Source organism: Episyrphus balteatus, chromosome 1 (genome assembly GCF_945859705.1).
Source record: "Episyrphus balteatus chromosome 1, idEpiBalt1.1, whole genome shotgun sequence".
NCBI classification, from domain to species: domain Eukaryota; kingdom Metazoa; phylum Arthropoda; class Insecta; order Diptera; family Syrphidae; genus Episyrphus; species Episyrphus balteatus.
In genome coordinates this window covers 130,229,737-130,246,934 of record NC_079134.1, presented here as the reverse complement: position 1 = coordinate 130,246,934, position 17,198 = coordinate 130,229,737, and the positions used below count along the sequence as shown (strand labels likewise).

The window sequence follows — 17,198 nt, the reverse complement described above, 5'->3', positions numbered from 1 at the left end:
TCCGGGACTCAATTTTTTGGCATTCTCTACCATCGTAATGTCATGGAAAAATGTTATCTCAACTTTTTTTTTTTTTGTACGAATGCATAACTTGATATATAGTACCTATATCGCAAGTAAAAAAGTGGTTTTCGTCATGCCGTCCGTCGGTCTGTGCGTCTGTGCGTCTATCTGTACATCGAGCTAGGGGCCTAAACGGATGGATGAATTTGCTTGAAACTTGGTACATACAGATGATTTTGACGTTATTCCCTAGACCCGTTTTTTTTTATTTTTTTAATATCTCCATTTTAACGCATATCTCCCATATAACATTTTCGAGATATTGCAATTTTCTCGAAAACGGCTCTAACGATTTTGATTAAATTTGATATACGTAATATACTTATTGATTCTAACAAACCTGCGTTTTTAGTTTTTCTCAAAAAAATGCAGAGAACGGAAATATGGCGTTGCCGTTTTTCAAAAATTGACATATTTTTTAAGTTCATATATATTTCATCAAAGCATAAGTCAGTTTTATTAAAAAATTTACAGACATCATTTTGAATAAATAAAATGTAAAAAAAAAAATTTTAAATCATTTTTGAAAAAAAAAAAATTTTAGCTTAATTTTTAAACTTTCGATTTTTTTTTTTAAATTTTTTTTTATCGACACTAAACAAAATCTTAAATTTCCAATAAATATTTAAGATAAGGATACTGTGGGCTACAAGAGCAAAAACGTGCGATCCAGTCGTGCATTTTATTTTACTAATCCTAGACTTGCCCTACATCTATCGCAAGTAAAAACTATACAACTTTGTATTTTTAAAATTAATTGGACTTTCTTAAAAAAAAATGTTATTTTTCCTTTATAGAAAAGTCGCTAACTTTTAAAATACATACATACTTCAAACCACCACAATTCAGAAAAAAGAAAAAAGAAAACATGAAATTTTCCTTCCATTATTGACTTCGGTTTGCTTAAAACTCTTTTCAAACCCTCATCTATTTTAATGAGAAGAAAATATTTTCTTAAGGAGTTCCATGAATTAAACCAAATAAATGTACGAATATCTCTGGAATTTCAATTAAAAGTGAATATAAATAAATTTTGATTGCTACAAAAATTGTGTAGATATATCTTTTGTTTTTGTGTGTGTGTGTTTTTTTTTTTTTTATTTTTATTTAAAGTGAATGTAATATTGTTTGATGTTGAGTATTTTCCAAAAATACAAAAACGTGTTTTTGTTATTTTTTGGAAACATTGTGGCTACTAGAAGTAGAAGTTTTATTTTCTAAAATATTTTATTATGTGGTTAGAACTTCAGTTCCTATGATTGTATCGTAAACTAACATAAAACTTTATAAGGACTGTCAGAGATAGTAGTTTTAAAAACTTTTTCACATTCATGTTTTCATAATTAAATTTGGTAGTTTAATGGTTTGTTGGTTCCTTTCAGGTTCCAATCAAGCAGATACGTTTGGAGTATTTTTCACCTTTTTTCACACAATTATGTTATATAAGGATGCTTAAGGACATTCATTACGTCAAAATCAACTATATCGAACCTCCCGAGAGGGAGAAAAATTATTTTTATCAAAGAAGAAAATCGATTTGAATCAAGATAAAATGTATCTTTCTCATCAAACAAGTTACTCCTTGATATATTTAGGTACATACAAGGATAAATTAATTATTATAATTCAGATACTTTGGAAGCTGCTTTTATAAGTTTGAAGAAGTGTAGTTATTATTATGGGAGTTAGGTAACAGTCTTTCTGATTGGATAATTATGATGATTAGGTAACTGATATTGAAACTATACAAATATTTATAGTATCAAAGGCGGTTAAGCTTTTGAAAAATAAAAAAAATATTTTCTCAATTTACTCACCTCTCCATTATACAAATCCGATGCATACAAATGGTCAAATGGTAATGCTGCTAATAAGTCAACCACAAACCATCCACGTAAATAATTGATTGCAATGAGCTTTGAGTCCGATACAACTTCTCCTTTGCTTGATACAAAAGTTGTTCGAAAATTAAGTAAAATATCTGAAAGAAAAAAAAGTTAGAAAAAATTAAAATTAAGTATTTTCAATGCAAATATCCTTATTTAATAGGAAAACATACCCACAATAAAAAGAGCCTCAACAATAACATCCGATACCATTGTCTGTCGATCAGCTTTAGCAAACGCGGCATTAAATGGCACCAAAATGGCTACATAGAACGTAGCCACAAGAATTATCCAATCCCAAAATCCCTTAAACACTCCATAATGCGGCAAAATAAATTTGGACTTTTTCAACGATTGCGTTTTGTATTCAGGAAATGGTGCTTCAGTAGAATGCAGGAGATTCTATTTAAATCAACAAAAAAAAAATATTTTTTTATAAATTAATTTAAGTTTATAAGTTTTTTGTTTTTTTTTTTTCGTACTAACATTGCCAAGTTTTAATTTTGTTTTCACTTTTTCTGGTTTATAATGTCCAGATAATTGATAGAGAACAGCTCTAGATCGTCTACGACCCATATTACAACCATCGGGTACTTGCAAACTATTTGCACCATTTGTTTCGCCAAGCATTGATGCATCAGAAGCTGAACGAAAACGGGCTCCTAATAAGGCGGCTGTAAGAGCAAACACTTTGAAATGGACAAGTAGGCAAAGTTAAAAGGTTTGGAAGCGGATCAGACACATTTGTGATGGCTGTTCATTTATTGGTTATTTATGTATTATGTATGCAGTCAGTACAAGAAAAATATACACATTTAGATATATTTATACATATTTATATTTTTTAAAAAATTTAGTAAATATGAAATTAAATACACATTAATTTAAGATGCAAAATTAATTAATTTGTTATAATTATGGTAAGTGCAATAAATGTTGATAAATGTTTAAACAAAAGCACAGATTAACTTAAAAAGAAATCCACAAAAATAAAAGAGGCATAAAGAGTAAAAAATGAACACTATTGGAAAAAATAGGGGATGCAGTTTCAAGTAACTGTTTTTCCCTCTAAAAATGGTTGTAGTGAGATTAAAAAACAAAAAAACTACAGCTGGAATGCTCTCTAATTACCTATTCCAATTTTTTTTGTTTTGTTTTGGAAAAAAAATTCTCCAACGATTTTGTTAAAAAATTCAAATGTTAGTTTTTAAACACGGTCTAATAAAAAATCGAAAACCATTATTAGTGGTACCTTGTTTTTTATCAGATTTTCTCCCAAACAACTTATTACATATATAAATAATATAAGCCAAAAATAAAATTTTGAAAAAAAAAATTAAAGTTTTGTTTTGAAAAATCGAATTTTTTAAAAATGGGACATTACCAAAGTTTTATTTGACATTTTGATTTTAGCTTTTGATTAATAACACGGTGTAACACTCAAAATATACGCGGGCGGAGACCTATCAGGTTTTGTAGAGCTAGTCGCACTGAATACGAAACGGAATTTGAAAATCCCCTAACACCCCCAAAATCTGAAGTTACGGGCAAAAAACGGTTTTTTGGACCTTCACCCATTGAAAAAGTTCTAGCTTCGACAATTTTTTACCCATTTTTGAGTTTCTGGTAGAAGATAAATATACCTTTTTAACAATGTATAAAACATGTAACTCGGGTTAAACTACTTAGAATTTATAAGCTGTCAAAGTTCAAAAATTCCATTTTTTTCGTCATTTTCCCAACTTCGGCATCAATTTAAAGTATATGTTTTCAAAACAACATGCTATTTAAAAAATATATTCATAAACTATATCTATTTCCCAATCAATCGAGGTATTTTTTTATGAAAATCACTCCAAAATTGGCTTAGAAAAATAAAATTTTCGATTTCAACCCAGATACAGAAATTCGAACTTTTAGGTATAGAACAAAAATGTTGTTTCGGCACGTAGTAGGATAACCTGGGCGCCAGGATTTGATAACGGGTTTTTGTAGAGGAGCTTAATACAAACATTTTTTTCTTTGGAAGGGGGGTCTATCTCCCCCCGTTTAGGTGGGAGGGGCAGTTTTCTAAAAAAAAAATTATCAAAATAAAAAAAAAAATATTAAAAAACAACACTTACAGTAATAAATGATAACATTTCCGAAAGGAAAAATTGTACATTTGATTCTAATTTTTAAATCAATATAACATAACCAATAGTTTTTGAAATAATCGATTTCAAAAATAAAACTGGCGATAAATCAAATGTGTATGTGCTCTAGATCAAAAGATACAACGTGTGAAGAAAAAGAACATCTTTTTACCGTTATCTCAGAAATTTTGTACATTTATAGTTTATTTAATTACCTATATAGGGGAAGGTGGCCTAAAATGGCCCCCCTAAGGAAAATGTCCTGTATCTCGAAAAACAGTAGCATTCAAACTTAAATGCTATATACTTTTCAAAGTTTAATATATTACTCTCACATTTTTTTCATTAGCGAGTTAAAAAAGTTCCAAAAAGTATTTAATTTTTTTAATTTTCAAGACGTCTACAAATTTCACTGATCAAATTTACCAGGGTAAAATGGCACACTGTCCAAACAAACGTTATTTTAAATGCGAAATTGAGTCAATGGGCTCCTTTTCCATTTTCTTGGAACAAGTGGTGCTTAATCCCCCCAGATCTTTCATCCAGTCATTTAAAACCCAGTTCATGTTGGTTGCTCGTCTCGTTTTTGTAGTTTTTGCAACTTTGAATGTTTTGGATGCTTTTTTCCAGGTTTTTTGACGGAATCAAGGGCTTTCCTCAGTCCAGGACTTCCTCTCTGTACATCCTTCATAAATAGCAACTATTTTCACTTTAAAAAATGAAAATGTGAAAAAAATTTAAAATGGCATGTGAAATAGGTATGCCATTTTACCCGAGCACTAAGTAGGCCATTTTGCCCATTTTGAGTTTTTTCAATTTAATTTTTACACCAAAAAATTTAAAATCGTTTTAAACCAACTTATTTCAGTAAAATAATAAGAAATACTTCATGCGTACATACATTAACTTCTTTTTCCAAAATACAATATTTTTTATACTTTTTTTTTGCAAAAAAAATTTCACAAAATTATAACGAGTGTACTTTTTGAGGTGGATAGAGACAGTTTGACCTGTCAAATTTCAAATAATGGCTTGAAGTTGCTGAAATTTCGTATATGTTGGTTTTGTAAGATAAACTAAAGAATCGCGTTCATAAAACTTTCTAATTATTTTCGATTCTACAATTTCTAGCCAGGGGGCCATTTTACCTTGGGGTGCCATTTTAGGCCACTTTCCCCTACAGTACAAATTTAATTTATCTATCTATTAAAACAAAAAAGTTATAACTAGTTGAATGTTCGTGTCGCGTTTTCGTTTCATCTTGTTTCAAATCACTACTAAAGAAGTTTTCACTTCCAAAACCTCATTTTGCTTATTTTTATTTTTTTCATTTTATAACGGTTATATTTAACCTCAAAGACCTTCAGAAAAGTATGCTTTGGATCTTGTGCCAAAAACCATGTTTAATTTGGTTGACCAGTGCTGCTTTTGAGCCAAAGTTTTATTTAAACCTATATGAAGAATAAAATTCATAATCGAAGGATTTAAACTGTTTTTGAAAGAAGAAAAACAATTCTTATCGACGGACGCCGCCAATACAAATTTGTTTATAATACCTCACATAAAAGTATTACCTCGAAAGCAGCCAAAATTACATTTTTTGACATTTTTTTTTAACGGTAATATTTCAAAAACGGAGGCCAATCAAACTCTTCGGACCTCTGATTCGAGTTCAGCATCCCAAAAACCATCAGAAAAGTATATGTTGGTTCTTGTAGCAAAAACTTGTTTAAAAGAGTGAGATATGCTGAAGGCAAGGCGCTTGCCTAGTAATGACCTAACAGTTGAAAGTTCGATGCCCAGTGGTTGCCAGTTTGTTTTTCAATTTAAATTTTCGACATAAAAATAAGATGATTTCAGTGGATTTCTTTAAAAATTTCCGCCAGGGGCGTACCCTCCCTTGGGGCAAGCGGGGCGGCGCCCCGGGGCCCCCGACTGACCCCAGGGCCCCCACTGGAGACAATGCAGAGAAGGAAACTGTAAAAATAATCACTTCGTATACAAAGGAGACATATTATGTCATTCAGTGTAATGTATAATGCATGAAATGCACACAATATATATTGATTTAAAAAAAAGGTTACCCCAAGGGCCCCAAAAAAATAAACTACTTTTTTAAACGAAAAATTATAATTTTATCTTAGGGCCCCAAAAAATATTAGAGCCCCAAGAACTATCAATTCTAAGCTAAAAAAAAATTTATTTTAGGGGTCTGTAAATATTTAATTTTGGGAGCCCCCTAGTACAAGTATTTACTTCTTTTTTGATAGACATTGTAAGTAAATTTAGCAAAGTGCATTACAAACATATTAAAACATTAAAATAAAATTAAAAATAAACAAGCCATACAAAAAAGAAATGTATGGCGTATACGTACTTTTGTTTGTATCTAAGGAGCCCCCAAATATCAAAGGGGCCCCAAAATTTAGTCTTGCCCTGGGGCCCCGGTGACTCAACGTACGCCACTGATGTCCGCTTCAAGAAATTAAGACGATTATTTGTCCGCCTAGTGCTTAATTTAAGACTGAAGTCATTTTGGTAAAAAAAACCTCGCAGAAATCCGGTTGTTTTAAGATAATGTTTTTTCTCCGTGTAATAAATTTTTATATAAAAAAAAACTCTAAAATTTTTGCAATTTGAACTCTAAGAGCAAGTTCGGTATTTTACTTATCAATGTGTTTTTTTTTTTTAATTCATGTGAAACGATTATTGCATAGTTTTCAAAATTGTTTTGAAAAAAAAAATAATCTTTTTATTTCTTACAACCAATAATTAAAGTTGTTTATCGGTTATTCTGGCCAATAACTCAGTATTTAGTGAAATTTTTGTGTTGCCTTTACTATTTAGGAATTTTAATCATTCTTTTTAAAATTGTTTTTGTTTTAAGATTTTGCAATTTATGAACTGTGTAGTTTCTAAGTTTGTAACCTCAGTAGTATACATACAAATTTGTATTAAAAAGTTTCCTCTTATACAAAAAAAAAGCAACTTGAATAAAAAAAAAAACAGTTTAAAACCATTTTTATTTATTATTCATTTTAAAAGTCAATTTTAAGTATTTTCTGTCTGTGACAAAAAAATTTAAAGGTCTAAACTTTTTTATCTGTATCTCATTACAACAAACAAAAAAAAATTTGAAAATAAAAGAAAAAACATAAAAATTTTTTTTATTAATATTAAATTTAAATGTTTTTTATTTAATAAAATATTTAATTTTTTTTTTTTTTTTTTTTTTTTTTTTTAATAAAATATTTAATTTTTTTTTTTTTTTTTTTTTTTTTTTTAATTTTTAACAACTTATTTAGTTTTTATGATTTTAATTATTGTTTATGCGACGCGTTTCGGAAACAATGTTCCATCTTCGGGCGAATAATTACTTTGAAAGCTTTAAAGAAAGTCAAATCAGCTGGCTGAGTCATTGTTGCACATTTATTAGGTGTTAATTGAGACGACTATTGTTTATTTGGTTTTGTCTATTTTCCTTTTTTAACGCGGTGTCATATAGTCCATTCGTTGTAAATATCAATTTGTCATTTAATAATTTGTGTTGTTCGGTTTTGTTAGCTTTATATATTTCATACTCTTCCAACGCATCGAGTAGTCTCCCTTTTTTGCATATGTGCAATGGGGTTAAATTGTTATTAAAGTCTGTATAGTTATGTTTGTTCTGTATTAGATGCAAGGCGAAATTAGATTTAGTGTTAGGTGTAGGTTTATGTTCACAAAATCGTTCGTAGAATGCTCTCCCTGTTTGGCCAATGTAATAGTTGTCGCAGTCATTACACTTGATCTTATACACTCCCGAACAAGACTTTGTTTCTTTTTTTCTTTTTTGTAGAATTTGTTGAATGTTGTTGTTGGTGGTGAATGATACCTGGATGTTTATTTTATTAAATTCATTTTTAATTATTTGTGATAATATATTCGTGTATTCTATTGCTATGAATTTTCTGTCTGTTTGTATGTTGGTTTTGTGTGTGTTGTTTATTTTATTTCTTCTTTTATAAATTAGTTTATCTATTATTTGTGGGTTGAATCCATTCTGTGTTGCTATGTATTTTATGGTATTTAATTCGTCTTCATAATCAGCTTGGTCCATTGGAATATTTAGTAATCTGTTTACAAATGAGTTATATGCAGCCATTTTTTGCGTTTGGGGGTGGTGGGAGTCATTATGAATAGTAATGTCTGTTGTGGTGGGTTTCCTGAATATTTTGAATTTTAGTTTATTGTTTTGTTTTTTAATGTTTAAGTCTAAGAAATTTAAACCTTTCTCGTCTTCCATTTCTGCGGTAAATTTTATTTTAGTATTGATGTTATTTATGTATTTTTTCATTAAGTCAAGTTGTCTGTTCGTTCCATTAAAGATTATGAATGTGTCGTCTACATATCTGGAATATGCTATGATGTTATGATTTTGTGCGTTGAGGTTGGAAAGAAGATATTTGTTTTCATAGTTGTTTAGATATATGTCTGCTAGTAGGCCACTCAAAGGTGAGCCCATAGCTAGACCTTCTTCTTGTATATAGTATTCGTTGTTAAAAGTAAAATAGTTTTGTTTGAGTGTTACTTGTAATATGTTAAGTATTTCTGATATTTGTTTATTGTTCAAAGAACCATTAGTTTTCAATAAATTTGAAAGTATTTCTATTGTTTCTTTGGTGGGTATATTAGTGTACATATTTGTCACATCTAGGGAAACCATCTTAAACTGTGGTAGCATTTCTATGTTTTTAATTTTCTCTATTAATTGTAAGCTGTTATTAATACTGTGGTTATTTTTTATATGTATATTGTTTTTTATCAATTGTTGGAGTTTTTTTGCGACTTTATATGATGGGGCGGTTGTATAGTTGATAAGGGGTCTGATTGGAGTTCCGTCTTTATGGATTTTTGGAAGTCCTGTGAATGATGGCGCTTTTGCATTTGGTTGTTTGAGATATGATTTTGTGGAGTTTGTAAAGAGATTGTTGCATTTATTTATTGCGTTATTGATGTCTTTAACGTATTTTTTAGTTGGGTCATCTTTAAGTTGTTTTATTTTATTGTTGGTGATGAATGTATATGTCTTTTCTATGTATTCTTGTTGATTTAAGATTACAACTGTGTTGCCTTTATCAGCCTTAGTTATTATTGCGTTATTTTGCTCTAATTTTTGTTTGATGTTTTTAATATTGATCAAATTGTTATTGGAGTTTGAGGTTCTATTTTGATTGTTGTTGGTTTGTTTTAATATATGTTTGAATTTTTTGTTGATAATAGTTCTTGTTTCATTTTGTAATTCTGTGTTTGGGATCATTTTTATTGCTGCTTCGGCGTTAGTTACTTCACGAACTAGATAGTTTTTGTTCGTTTTTTGTAAGTTAAATTTTAGTCCTTTGCTTAAAACATTTTCTTCAGAGTTTGTGAAAGTTATATTTGTTCGGTTGACGATGCGCGGGTAAAAAGTATGTTTGTTTGTTATTTCTGGTATTTGATTTTGTCGTTCTGAGAGTTTATTTATTTTTAAGGTTTGATTTCTTTCAATTTTTGTGGCTATCGTTTGAATTTGGTGTTCTATTTTTTCAATTATAGACTGTAGAGCTATTGGATGTATACTATTATATATTTGTAGATGTGTTTTGTAAATTTCTTTGTTTAGTATTACTTTTTGGCTATATATATATTTGATTTCTTCTCGTACCCATATTTCTTGGGCGGAGAGTTGTGCTTTAACTGCAGCTTTGGATGTATTTTTGATGTTAATTTGTGCGTATTTGGTGTTATGTGCATCTTCAGACATTTTTTATTAAATTTAAGATTCATGTTAGCTTTAAGTAATTTCAATTTTGTGTTTTTATATTTAAAGACTAGTTTTGTTTGTTCAAAAAAATTTGTTTTGTTGTTGTTAGTTACAAACCTTACAAACGCCAATGATAAAACCGAACAAAATCCTAAGCAACTAAACAAAAAGAACCTATTTGATTCTTGATTTTTCCTTATCTCTTATTTCAACAAATCCAATTAAAATTGTATCTTAAAAAAAAAAGGCTTTCCAATATCAAGGCAAAACTTTCTCCATCAAACTAAAATAATGAATCATAAATTCAACAATTGCCCAAAAGCACAAAAAGTTTGTTTATTTGTTGGTCCTATTTTCATATCTATAACATCCACCCGATGTCGGTCCTTTTATTTTTCAGTTCAGATGGCAATTTTATGTCCTTTCTCATAACCGGAAATAATAACCAAATAATCACCAAGTTAACACAAAAAGTTTTTTTTTGCTCCTACCTACCCTTTTTCTTGCGCGTACAAATGAAAAGGAGTTATAGTAACGAAACGAAGAAATTCAACAAGAACCACACTTATTTTAATCTAAAAATTGAATTTATCCTTTTTTTGAATTTATTGAATGTTTTATTACTTCCTAGCGTAGCAACGATATAGACTCACCCTTTTTTTGCTGAGGGTGAAATTTTTCATACAGTTTTAATTTTAAGAAAAAAAGAAAAAGAAAAAAAACAGGAAAGGTTGGATTTATTTTTATTTTTTATTTTACTTTATTGCCAGGATATACTCCTTTTTTATGTGTGTCCTGGTTTTATGTATAAAATAATAATGTTGGAGAAACTTCTGTTGTTGGAAAAAATATTTAAATTATCTAAGTGTTTGTAATTTACCATAATTGTAAATAATTTGGGTTTTTATGTATTTTTTTTTGGATGCAACATATGTGGCTTGTTCGTTTTTTTTTAATGCTATAGTCGATTTAAAAAAAATAATTGTTGAAAGAAGAATTGAAAGAAAAAATGTCAAAAATAACTCCCTAAGGAATTTCGCTTAGCAATAACGACTTTTGGAATGTGTTTTTTTTTTATTTTCCTTAAAATAATTTACTCGAAATTATAAATGTACGAATGAATCGCAAGGGAAATGAAAGATATAGTTATGATTTCTTTGAGAGGAATTTAAATTTTTCTTAGGTCCAAAGTAAATAATATTTTTCTTAAACAGCTCAAACGATTTAATTTATAATACCTAAATAATGAATCTAATTAGAATCTTTATCTGTATTTTGTTATTTAAAATTGTTCTTGAATTCAATAACAAGTTTACTCGAATCTTTCCAAGTAAGACACGGAGAAAAAAGACCATTTCTAAAAATAAGCGGATTTCACATTAAGTTAACCTGATTTCTGCATGGTTTTTTGCCAAGACGACTTCCGTCTTAAATTAAATTTAAAGGAAATCCACCTAATTTAAGCGGAAAATCATCTTATTTTTATGTGGCAACATTTTTATTAAAAAAAAAAAACTGTAAGCCACTGGGTATTGATTCTACAACTGTTAAGTCACAAGGCTAGTGCTTTACCATCAGCCTCACTCACTCGAAATAAGTATAATAAAATTCACACAAATTCTAAAACTTAAGCTATGACTACACGGTCAACGAAAACGGTCAACGCGTTGACCCTCTGACGTAAAAATGACGTCACAATCTGTCCCAAGAGTGTCATGTCGTGTGATCGTCAACGGAAACTGCTGTCATTTTATGATCCTGAACTTTGCAGACAATTTGTCTGCTGAGGTTTGGACAGCCACCAAAGTCGCAAAACTCGTCTGGTTTTGAAAAATTAAACGCCCGCCAATCGCTTCGTTAAATAAAAATCTAGGGGCGATATTTTTTAGTTTTTTTTTTTAATTTGTCTTAACAAAAAAGTTATGGCCAAAAAGCGCAAAAAACACGAAAAATTTATTAAACAAATTTTGGACTTTCGTCACCACTGTAATAATGGACGCATTTTCAAAAAATATTTTTTAGTTTTTTTTTATTTGTCTTAACAAAAAAGTTATGACCAAAAAACATCAAAAAAATAATTTTTTAAAATTTTGGCCATTGCCCCTAGATTTTTGCGACTTTGGTGGCTGTCCAAACCTCAGCAGACAAATTGTCTGCAAAGTTCAGGATCATGTCAATTTTGGATCAATAGATTAACTATTTTCGATGACCGTGTAATCTCTCTGTAAATGTCATTGGGACGGGTTTTATAGGACTGGGTGTCATCGCAATGACCCTGTCAGAGCGTTGACGGGGCAGAATTTGATACCGTGTCATCGTTTCAGATTGACATTGTTTTTTGTATAGAAATATGATGAAAGTTTGATTGGGAACATTTTTTGTAGGGCGATTTTTTTAATTGTGTACCGTTATGGAAGGAGCGGGTATCTCATTTTACTTTTTTGATTTTTTTTTTTAAAAAAAAAACTTTTCGGTATATCCATGGCATCCATGTTGGATGCAAAAATTTTTTTTTACAAAAAAAAACAAAAACCATTTGTATATTCTAAGCTACATTTTAAGACCGTTAACCATTAACATTGAGTGCGGCGTTCCATTGCTATAAGCGTTTGAAGAAGGCCATATTGATTATTTTTCAATTTTTTTAAAATCAAGTGTCGAAACTTTTTAAATTTTCTTTTTCTAATTTTTCGACAAAACTTTAGTAATTTTAAATTTATATTCGTTCTGCAAGGTGCATTGCGTTTATCTCGAAATATGTACAACAATAAATTTTCGTTTAATTTAAAAAAAAAAAATATTTTTGGAAAGTTTAAATTTTTTCTTTGTGTCAAACAGTGTAGGTAATCAACAAAGTTTTCAACTCATTTTTTTTATTCACCTCAATAGCGTCAAAAACTTTACACGGGGTTAACTATTGAACGCAATTCACACACGGCCTTAGAGATCAGTAAAATTAACCCTCTGTAGACACACCTCTTTTTTGTGACACGTGATAGGCACACGGGTGCGAATTTGGTTTATACTTTTTCATGTCGCTAGAACTTTTTTCGGTCAAAATATTTTATAGAGAATCAAGTATGAAATTGATGTAGAATATTCCGAGGAATTCGAATATTGTATTCAAGATTCCGAAAAAAATATTTTCACCCTTATAAAGAGACTTTTTTGTGACCACTTTTTTGAAAAATCGTAATTTTTTTATTTTTTCCCTGCCAAATTCGCACCCGTGTGCCGCCGACAGAGGGTTAACCATATGGCAAGTAGGTAGCATAATTTTTTTTTAAATTTTATTTGTTGTTCCTTCCTTCATAAGAAAACAAATTTAAATTTTATGCGTGACAAATCCTTCGTTTATCTTTTACTAACAGTTCTCTTGGAAAAAAAAGTACATACCTAAGTATCTACATACATCCTACGACTTTTTCTTTGTACCTACTTGTTTTCTGTCTAACTCCCTTCGACAAGAGAAAATCATTTTCAAGAGAGTGTGATGTATCTTAGACAATAACAAATTTTACAGTTGCTTCTTCAAGCCCTCTTGAGCATCAATTCACATCTTTTAAACTACTTTCATGAACAAACATAATGCTTCCTTAATAACATTGTATAGGAAGCTACAACACATTATATAGACTGATGCTTTTGAAGAGTTTTCCAGGAAGATATAATAATAATAAAGAAGATCTTAACAATTTCATATAACCAAAAAGCTAATAAACATAATAGCACAGCCATAACAATTTGGCGGTATACCTTAAATCCTCAAGATGTTGCCTGATGATACCTTGATGCCGCCAACCTCTTTTTTAAGAAGAAGGTGTAGCTTTGCTATGAGGCACGGTATCTCGCGAGGCTTTTGTTTAGAACATAAGTATGTGAAATTGCTCTTCTGGCGGTTTAGTTAATTTGAAATAAAATAAAAAAAAAAAAATGAAGAAAGATCTTCCGCTTTGAGTTAAGATTACTTATTTTTGTACATCAATACACAAAGAGGCGAAACATTTTGTTGTTTTTTTTTTGTAGATTTCAAATGAGTGGTTGAAGAACAATCTTGGAAATTTTCATTCTGAAAAAGGAGATGAAAGCAAAGCTTCTTAAATTACATCCAATTACGTGAACATACGCACCGGGGCGGTGCGGTGGTGGAGTGGAAATGTTCCTTGTTTTACGTTTTTACTGTTATGCTATGCTTTTTAGTGAAAAGAGGATTTTTTACAGCGAAAGTAAAAAAAAAAAAAAATAAACAAGGATTAACTCACGAACGATTGTCGAATGCCGTCATAGCGCGTAATTGTAATTAATTGTATGCTAAGGAAGGTTTCAATCAAATTAATATGGTTTGGTTTTAATACGTCAAATAGAGTAGCATTTTTCTAGGTGATAAAAAAATTATTTAAATTTTTCAATTCTTGTTGGTCAGAGAGTGAATTTGAGTAGACAACAAAAATAAACAGTTTGAAATCCTTAAAATTACTATAATTCCTAATAATTTTGTGAAAAGAAGACATTTTTTGGGCTACCCCAAAAGCTATTTTTTTTTCAAACCTGCTTGATTCGATTGTCCAAGGTAAGCCCTTAGTTCAAAAATAATAACAAAAAACCTTTTTTCAAATTACCAACCTCTTAAAAGTCAAAATTTGTTTTTTTTTTCAGTGTAAAAATTGTTTTTTTTCCATAAAACACTGAAAAAAAAAAAACAAATTTTGATTTTTAAGAGGTTGGTAATTTGAAAAAAAAAAATTTTGTTATTGTTTTTGAAATAAGGGTCAGTGCCCTTTTAACACTTTTTCTCAATTAACTATGTTTATTCCATTGTAAATTAAAGAAATGTGTAGGAAGGATAATGTTTACACTGAAAAAAATAAATTTTGATTTTCAAGAGGTTGGTAATTTGAAATAAAAATTTTGTTATTTTGAAAGGGCTAACGAAATATGTTGGAATTACCAAGGATAGTTCAGAGAAGAAGTCTTAAAAGTTATATTCGTGTACTAAAAAAGAAATCACTTCACACCACTTTTTATTTTGTTGTTATTTTTGAAAAATGTTTGGATATATTTTACTAAGCATGTAGCTTTTCTAGGTGCATATATGGCAAATAAAAAAAAAATCAATGATTTTTACACTTGAAAAAATATTTTTTGTATGTTGTGGTTTTTAAGGTGAAATGAAACAAATCAACTTAAACTTATTAACAGGAGTGTTATATGGACTACATTCAGTCAAGTAAAAATTAATAACATTTGCGGCGAATTCCAAACATCAGTGGATTTAAAAAAAAAGGTCACTATGGTGTATGCGTACTTTTTTTTTTTTGGTCTGGTGAATAAAAACTAATCTTTCTATAATTTTTAAACTAAGCGTAGGATAGCGAAAATAAAAGTTGGGCTATCGTGGGCTAACCTTGGGCAAAAAAACACGGTTTTAAACTAACAATTTTTTCGGTATCTGATATGAAAAAAATAATATTTTGGTTTTAATAAATTCGTTAAAAATAGTAAATAAAATGAACTACTGGGTCACACGTACTTGCTCTTTTAGTTCAAAGTATCGATATCTTATATATCTATTGGAAATTTACGATTTTGTTTATAGTACAGGAAAGTTAGTAAAAATACAGACATATTGTGGAACGAAATATAGGACGGCTGAATTTTTTAAATCTGAAAGAGGGGTATTAGAAAAGCTTAAGTCCTGGTTTTCGGGACGCCACCCCCCTGGCGAAATCCGCCATTTTGGAAAATGCGAATCACTCTATATCTCCAAAACTATTTGTTCTAGAGAAATGGTTATCAGGCCAAAGTTCTTGGAAATTTAATAATCTTTTTCTTTGTCATACATTATTTTTCTGTGCGGGCAATAGTTTTGAGGTTATGTTGTTTAAATTTATTTTTTTTGGTTTTTTTTTAAGTTATTATCATTCCCGCTAATGGTAAAATCATTTTTTAAACAGTTAAAGTTATAGACCATCAAATTACCAATAATTTGGTATATTTTTGAAAGTCATGGGATGTATGAGTCGAAAGTTATTGATCTGAAAACTATAGACTAAGTCAGGAAAGTTAGTAAATAAAACAGGCATTTTGTGAAACGAAATATAGGAAGGCTGATTTTTTACTTGCGATATAGGTACTAGATTTTAGATTAGGTTAGATTTTATTAAATTTCAAAATTGAGTGTTACATATTTTAGTTTTACAAATCTTAAATGACATGGCATAAGCCGTCTGCCAGATTGACAAATTTAGAGAATATCATAAATAACTATTTATAGGTGCATATAAAGTTAATAAGTTTTAAGTTACAAATTTATTTATTTATATATATTTTTTTTTTTTTTTTTAATATTAAAATTCTTCTCTTAAAATTTGGGTTCTATAGCGGAGTGCCGATTTGACGTATTTAAAGAGAGTATCCCAGTCGCTTCCATTTAAAATAACTAGAACTTCTTCGACGGTATATATAGCTTTACCAAGGTATAGTTTTCTTATTTCTATAAGCATTGGGCAAACTCCTACAAAGTGAAATATATCCTCTCTGGTGTTCATGTTACATAGGCTGCATTCGATTGGTAGGTCTGGGCGATGGGGTATGTAGTTTATTTGTAGTAGCTCTCCACGTGTTTGGAAAAGTGTAGATATTTTTTCAACTGCCACATTTTCATTGAAGTAACTATTTGTACAAAGATTGTATTCTAGCCTGGAGTAATAGGATCTATACACAGAGGCCCGCGCTTCTTCAATAAATGATTCACGCAAATTTTCATCGAGAACTTGGACTATATCGTATAACTCGGCTTTCATCTCTTCAATGCATGGAGGTCCTAGATGTAGCGGACATTTTGTTCTGCTCGCTAGCTCGATCCACTTTTCAAAAAAGGAAGTTTTCTTATCCATGGCTAGATTCGCTACTATTTTGGGTAGACGGGTATCCTTCATTTTAAGGACTTTGAGAATATAATCAAAGTGAAGTTTCAATGTCACAATAAACATTGGAGGTAAACCTGTCTCAATGTGAAGCATATAGTTTGGAGTGGTCATTGGGAGGTGCAGAATTCGTTTGAGGAAGAAACGCAATAGCTGCTCGACGGCATCATGTTGCGCAACTCCCCACACCTGTGCTGCATACAACATCACTGCTCTTGCTGTTGCTTGAAAGATTTGATATTTTGCTGAAAGGTTTATATTTTTATTAAGCATACATGTTCTCCATGTTGAATTAATTGCTGTTTTAGCTTTTTTAAGTTTTTCTTCAAAATGGCTTTTCATGTTGTTTTGAGGTGTTATTATAAGTCCTAGGTACTTATAACTATCCACAATTTCTACTGGTTCC

At 29.9% G+C, this 17,198-nt stretch overlaps 1 protein-coding gene across 5 annotated transcripts in view; it reads right to left on the bottom strand.

Annotated features, from left to right (window-relative positions):
* Positions 1-17,198, bottom strand: part of LOC129907418 (potassium voltage-gated channel subfamily H member 8) — a 153,474-nt gene that overhangs the window by 32,794 nt on the left and 103,482 nt on the right. For 3 of the 5 annotated variants that reach the window (XM_055983619.1, XM_055983621.1, XM_055983622.1), the window contains exons 6-8: positions 2,436-2,638; positions 2,123-2,351; positions 1,881-2,044 (exon numbers count right to left, since the gene is read on the bottom strand). In XM_055983619.1, the coding sequence (XP_055839594.1) occupies positions 1,881-2,044; positions 2,123-2,351; positions 2,436-2,638 (596 nt within the window). The remainder of the gene's footprint in view (positions 1-1,880; positions 2,045-2,122; positions 2,352-2,435; positions 2,639-17,198) is intronic. The other 2 variants (XM_055983620.1, XM_055983623.1) reach the window with 1 other exon arrangement.